The sequence below is a fragment of the Saprolegnia parasitica genome (assembly GCF_000151545.1).
Source record: "Saprolegnia parasitica CBS 223.65 unplaced genomic scaffold supercont2.496, whole genome shotgun sequence".
NCBI lineage: Eukaryota > Oomycota > Saprolegniomycetes > Saprolegniales > Saprolegniaceae > Saprolegnia > Saprolegnia parasitica.
The window spans coordinates 357-6,505 of NW_012156890.1; the positions used below are offsets into that span (position 1 = coordinate 357).

Here is a 6,149-nt window from a genome sequence, read left to right on the forward strand (position 1 = left end):
TAGGCATGGAAGGGCACTGTGCGACTCGGCGCCAAGTTAATCCACGGCACGTGTTTGGTGTTTGGCGACGCTTTGCCACCGACAGCGCCTCGATGGACGCGTTCAAGTCCATCTGTAGTTAGTCTATTAGGTTGTTCGACTAACTACGAAACGCTTCGTTTCACGCGCTTCATTTCAGTGCGATAGAGCCGACATCGACATACATGTCGGGGAAGCCCCCGCCGCTCTCGGACGAGGCCAAAGCATCGCTCAAATCCTTTGCGCGGTCGTCGAGTACGCTGGATTCGTCAGCGATAGCATTGGCCGTCGCCCAGCGCGCGTCATCGATGACGTCACTTGCGCCAAGCGAGGTTCCAACTACTTCGTTGTCTTCGGAAGGAAGTGGGGACGCCCGCCTCGAAGAGAAGGACCGCGTCATCGTGCTCTTGAACGAGACGGCGAAAGCGTTCCAGATTGAAGTCGGCGCGCTCACACAAGAGGTGGCCCGGCTCACGTCGCAGCTGGACCAGCGCGACTTGACGATCCAAGGGCTGGAGCGAGAGCTGCGAGACAATGCGTCGTCCACGTCGGACCAGGTCATTCTGTTCTGACAGCAAGACTGTTCGGTACGATGCGACTGCAGGTCAAAGCCTCGAGTGCGTTGCGCGCGCAGCTCCTTTTGCAGCAGTCGATTGTCGACGAGCTCAAGGCGCAACTGGCCACGTCCGAAGTCGACTTTGAGAGTCTGCGGACCGCGCTCGAGGCCAAAGACACGGTAGAATGCAATTCATTTCACTCTTGCTTGGATATCGCACGGCGTTGTAGGCATGTGCACAGCATCTCGCGGCCGTCGCCGAGGCCGAGACGCAGCACACGAGTCTGCAGACCGAGATCGACCGTCTCCACGTCCTCTTGCGTCGGTATGAAAAAGCGCAGGCCGATCGCGAGGCCCAGAAACCTATCTTTGCCGACGCGTGCTTGTCGGCACGAGACTTCTCCGAGAACCAGCTCATTTCGCTGCGCGACGACGCCATCTCGGCCAAAGCAAAGGAGCTCGCGCTGGTGACGGCCGCCAACGACGCTTTACGGGCGCAGCTGGATGCAGTCGAAGCCGAGGTCGACCAACTGCAGACCACGCTCAGCGCGAAAGAAATGGAGTTTTACCGCAGCACACGCAAGATTGAAAAGCTCGAGCGCCACGTCGCGTCCCTCGAGGCGAATGCCAAGCAGGCCCAAGGCCGTGAGTTTGCGATCGAGCTCAGCACCAAGCAAAACACCCAGCTGCTGCAGTGTCTGCAAGCCCAAGAGGCCAAAGTACGAGCCAACAAATGCTTGTGTGGCGTTTGAGCAGCGAGCATAGACGGAAGCGCTGCAAGCCGAGGTCGCGGCGTTAACGCTCGACCTCCAGCACGCAAAGGAAGCCTCGTCGTCGCTCAAGACCGCGTCGGTGGCCGTACGAGCCGTGCTAAAATCGAGGTCGAGGATGTTAGCTTGTTCATGCTAGGTCGAAATCGAGTACCAGCTCAAGAGCAAGTCGGTGGAGCGGCAGTCGTCGTCGCTCGCGAGTACGCTGGAGAAGGTTCAAAAAGAGCGCGAAAAGGTCCGACAAGAACTGACGGAACTCCGGCACGCGACTCGTCTCGAGGTCGAGTCGATCCAAGAGGAGCTCGTCCTTCGGCGCAACAAACAGTATGAGCTCACGCTCAAACTTCAAGTCGTCGCAACAGTATATTTCGTCCATTTGATGAACAAGTGGCGGTGTAGGAACGCGAATCTGAAGTGCACGAACTTCGGCACGCTGTCGAGACCACACGCGAGACGCTCGACGCCACGAGCGCGCGCATGCTCCACGTCGAACGCTTGTACAACGACGCGCAGCGGTGGAAAGAAGACACGAAAGGCGTGCTGGACCGCGTCCAGACGGCATACGACGCACTTCAATTAAAGTATACGACCGACACGACCGAGCTCGCACAGCACCAAAGTGCACTGGAAGCACAAGTGCGCGAACTTCAGAGCTACATTGAAAAACTTCACAAGGATGCCCAAGATGCCGTTGCGGCCAAGAAGGCGCATGCTCACGAGCTCGAGAGCGCGACAGCCGAGAAGCACCAGCTACTCGATCGTATCCACCGCCTCGTGGCCGAAACGAACCGCGAGACGAAGCTGCGCGTGAGCACCGAGATGGACTACAAGGTTCGCGCACGCCACGTTCACTTTGCACTTGACATCACCTGAACATGCAAGGTCCTGCAAGAACAACTCAACCGAATGCAGCATGAGTCCTCAACAGTGCTGCAAAGCTGCCATCGTGACCATATGGCGCTTGTCGAGAAGGTGCAGCACCTCGAGACGCAGCTCGAACAACTTCGCGGCGAGTGTTTGCTCGAACAAAAAGGTATAGTTTTGCGTCACTTCTCTAGTCCCATCGTCCAACATACTATGTAGGGAAAAGCAAGCTCTTGTACCTTGCGTACGTGGCACCGTCCAGCAGTGGAATCAACTTGAGCGACTGCTGGGTCTCGGATGCCGAGCTGCCGTACATCGCTGCCTACGTCAGCCGCACGGCCGCCGAGAAAGGCACCGCGATGGGCACCATCGACTTGCGCGGCAATCGCGTGACGGACGCCGGGGTGCCATCGCTCGTGGCGCTTCTAAAAGCCCAAGGCATAGCCAAGGTGCTTCTCCAAGACAACTACATTTCGCCCCAGGGCTTGCGCTCGCTTGCAGCTGGCATCCAAGATCTCGGTTACAGCGTCGTCGTGTCGGACCGTGGCCTCATCGAAGGGTCGCTGCCCGAGGCGACCTCGACACTACTCGTCGATGTAAGCAACAACACCAAGGATGCAGGCGCGCTCGTACACCACCCGCAAGTCCCAGGGCTGCCCACGATGAGCAAAGCGAAATCCAAAAAGAGCAGCAAACCAACGATACGAGGTACTACAATTGCATCCCTATCCAACCGCTAACGAATACTGGCACGATAGATCCGCTCGAGAATATTTACGGCGTCGACCTTGTGCAATCCCTCATGGAGCGTCGTAAGGAACCCTCCAAAGGCAGCAGCAGCCCTCGGCACTTGTCCCCCCGGGCGTCATCTCTCCCAAAGCTCTAGGAGACACGAGTCGAGTAGTCGGTTCATATATCGCTGTGTCGTTGTGAAAAGTGAGTGACCTTGATTGGACAAGGATCTATACGCATACTGTATGTGGACCTCGCTCTTGACCCATGTATCTCATGCTGGCATGTCCAAGCGCCACGTCATACCCCCATATCGTTATTTTAACGTGAACGTCTCAAATCTGCCTTGTTGACAGACAGCCATGGTCAAACAGTCAACGAATGGGCAGAATTTCGTACCACGTTGATTGGACGGTTGCATTGGTATCGACGCTTGGACACACAAACTGAAACCTTCTATTGATGAAGTTTTGGTTCCATTTTAGCGCTCGTACACCAGCCTCTGCGCGGGCTGGTAAAGGATACGACGGGCGATTTCTAGCACACGAAGAAGGTTCACGTAGCAGTAGTCGTTCATGTTCGCTGGCAACGGCTCGCCTGGAGGAATCACAAGCAGCACGCGCGTGTCGAAGCGGAGGGTCGGGCACTTTGCATCGGCGATGTTGTCCAGCGTCATGGACCCGCGTCGGGACGCCGGGGGCAGGGAGCCTACCTGCGAGATCTCATACAATTGGTACGCCAGCTGTGTTGCAGCTGCGTTGACTTGCATCAAAAGCACGTACTTGACGCCGACGTAGTGGGACCACCAGTTGCCCGCGACTTCGAGCCCATTCCACGTCTCATAGTGGCCGACCTCGACGGCCAGCGTCACCCAGTCCCCGACGTCAAGCAACACGCGCTGTGGTCCTTCATCGACCGGCGGCGGCTCGACTCGGTTGGGCGGTTGGCGCAATGGACCAAAGGTGGCGTCGGCCTGCTTCTTCTTGATGCCTCGGCCTCGTGAAGCCGTGAACGAACCGCGCGTTGCCACCTCATCGCCGTCGCCTGTAGCTCGGAGGAACGCGCTCTTGAATCTGTCGATGACCGCCTCGTGCGTGCTTGAAGCATAGCCCGTGATGTAAGTGTCGCCGTCGACGAGGTCCACAAAGCGCAGCGCGACCGGAGCGTCTTCGTCATCCTCACAGTAGGCGCTGAAGAGGTCGACTGAAACCCCAGAGATGGCGACGAACGGCTCGCTGGAGGTCGTCCAGTGGCGTCGAAGATGCTCAAAGGAGATGGCCTCAAAGGCCCGCTTGATCGAGTCGAGCGTGACGACGGACGGACGTCACTCTAAATCGTCGCGACCTCGGCCTTGAAGCCAGCCACCATCTCAGCGGACGCGGGCGTCTCGTTCTGGCTCGTGACGCAACAGCGGGTCTCCCGGAGTGACAGGACGTGAGAGACGGGGCATGGCATCGAGAGGATGGACGGCTTGTCTGTGGGCTGCACGGCACATTCTCAACTGCAACGAGCTTTTCAAGGTTAAAAGAAACCAGCGCATTAAAAGACACGCGACGCCGAATAAAAGAACGTCTTGAATGATGTTGAAGTGTGTGGGTTTGACAGGACCGTCATTCTCTATATCTTTGCCGTGTTCGCATCGTTGATTGGCTAAAAAGTGGTCAGAAACAAAGATGAGTTGATTGATTCGCGCTGTCCTCGCCTGTCCACACGACGCCATCACTTCGGCGTCGTGTTTGTGTAGCCAGCTGTCAACTCCACGGTAGGACATCTTTCAAGGTTGCAACGCAGTGGGCGCCTCGCAGCAAATGTGCATAAGTGCGATTTGTCTGGTTCGACACTAGTCTATCGACAGCTCTAGTTCTTGCGCGTCCAGGGGTACCACGCATACTGCTGGAGCTCTGTGTGCACGAGGTACGCAAGAAAAGCCACGTAGCCCGTACCCGCCGAGAAGAACGCGAGAAGGGACACTGGGCCCATCTCGCTCACATCAACCTTTTGCACGACGAGGTAGAGGTTGACGAGACAGACGAGGAGCGCGACGGCCCAGCCCGCGGCTTTGGTCGTTGTCGAGTTGACGAAGGCGCCCATCAAACCCGCGTGGCTCGTGAAATGCAAGATGGGCAGCAGCGCAAACGGCAGCTGGATCGACTGCAGCACGTTGAGCATCTCGCCAATCGTATCACTGGCCCTGTAGCAACACGAGTTTCAGATTATCAAGTTGATACAAACAGTGAAGCGTACCCCGGTTGCGTGTCGGACCAGATCGCAACAGCGAGGGCCGGCACGAGCGCCACCGCACGCGTCAGCGCCACACGCTTCCACGGCGCCAACTGGATCCGGAGAAAACCTAATGAAGAATACACATATTGTCATTAAAATAGTGGACAAGATGACGTACCTTCCATGACAAACTGACCCGCGTACGTGCCGGCCATGGTCGAGCTCTGGCCGGCAGCGAGGAGGCCAATCGCCCAGATCGTCTCCGAGTACTCGTCGAGAACACCGCGGAGGGCGAGGCCAGCACCCGAGAGCCCAATTTCTTGGCACACGCCCTATTTCACGTTGCGGGTTCAATCTCCAATTTCGCATAAGAATATCATTTGTGTACCATGGCCCGCGAGCCTTCCATGAGCTGGCACGACCCATACGATTCGGTCGTCGACGTGTTGAGCGGAACGCACGCCGTGTTGACGCCATGTGTCTCGAACGACTGGAGGCAGTCGGGCGAGAAGAAGCCTTTGGCAAACACGCACATGACCTAGTCCAAGGCAAGACAGGTTGTACACACAGCAATATTGTCGTCATGTACCGCGAGGTTGATCAGAAACGACACGAAAAGGGCGACCGCCGACTCGATCGTAAAATATTTGTTGGCTTCGCGGACCTTGCGGGCGTTGGTTCGATCCACAGCGCGGGACTGGACGAGACCCGAGTGCAGATAAAAGTTGTGGGGCATGATGACCGCGCCGAGGATACCAACTGCTTGCGTCGTGGCATAGCGCGACGGCGGCCGCGGCAGAAAGCCGTCGAGAACCGGGATCGGATCCACGCCGCCTTGGGCGAGGTTCATGCAAAAGCACGCGAGCATGACGGCAATGAGTGCGACGAAGAACGCTTCGAGCTTGCGGATGCCAAACTGATGCAGCGAGAGAAAGGTCAGTCTACGATCCAAGTTGACCATTTGCCACAGAGAAGCAAGAGACGGC

The 6,149-nt window shown here is 57.3% G+C and overlaps 3 protein-coding genes across 3 annotated transcripts; 1 reads left to right on the forward strand and 2 right to left on the reverse strand.

Moving 5' to 3' along the window:
- Positions 1-203: 203 nt before the first annotated feature.
- On the forward strand, positions 204-3,117 carry SPRG_17199 (hypothetical protein; the record flags this gene model as incomplete). Its single annotated transcript, XM_012356531.1, has 9 exons — positions 204-575; positions 623-754; positions 805-1,293; positions 1,340-1,432; positions 1,484-1,693; positions 1,744-2,175; positions 2,227-2,377; positions 2,428-2,916; positions 2,967-3,117. 9 exons carry the CDS (start codon positions 204-206, stop codon positions 3,092-3,094), a joined length of 2,496 nt encoding a protein of 831 aa, XP_012211921.1. The 3' UTR covers positions 3,095-3,117.
- Positions 3,118-3,421: 304 nt separating this feature from the next.
- Positions 3,422-4,308, reverse strand: SPRG_17200 (hypothetical protein; the record flags this gene model as incomplete). The annotated part of the gene is made up of 2 exons (XM_012356532.1): positions 3,422-4,231; positions 4,285-4,308. 2 exons carry the CDS (start codon positions 4,306-4,308, stop codon positions 3,422-3,424), a joined length of 834 nt encoding a protein of 277 aa, XP_012211922.1.
- Positions 4,309-4,733: 425 nt separating this feature from the next.
- Positions 4,734-6,124, reverse strand: SPRG_17201 (hypothetical protein; the record flags this gene model as incomplete). Its single annotated transcript, XM_012356533.1, has 5 exons — positions 4,734-5,131; positions 5,185-5,290; positions 5,342-5,495; positions 5,558-5,701; positions 5,753-6,124. The coding sequence occupies 5 exons, from the start codon at positions 6,122-6,124 to the stop codon at positions 4,798-4,800; spliced, it is 1,110 nt and encodes a 369-aa protein (XP_012211923.1). The 3' UTR covers positions 4,734-4,797.
- Between the last annotated feature and the right edge of the window lie 25 nt (positions 6,125-6,149).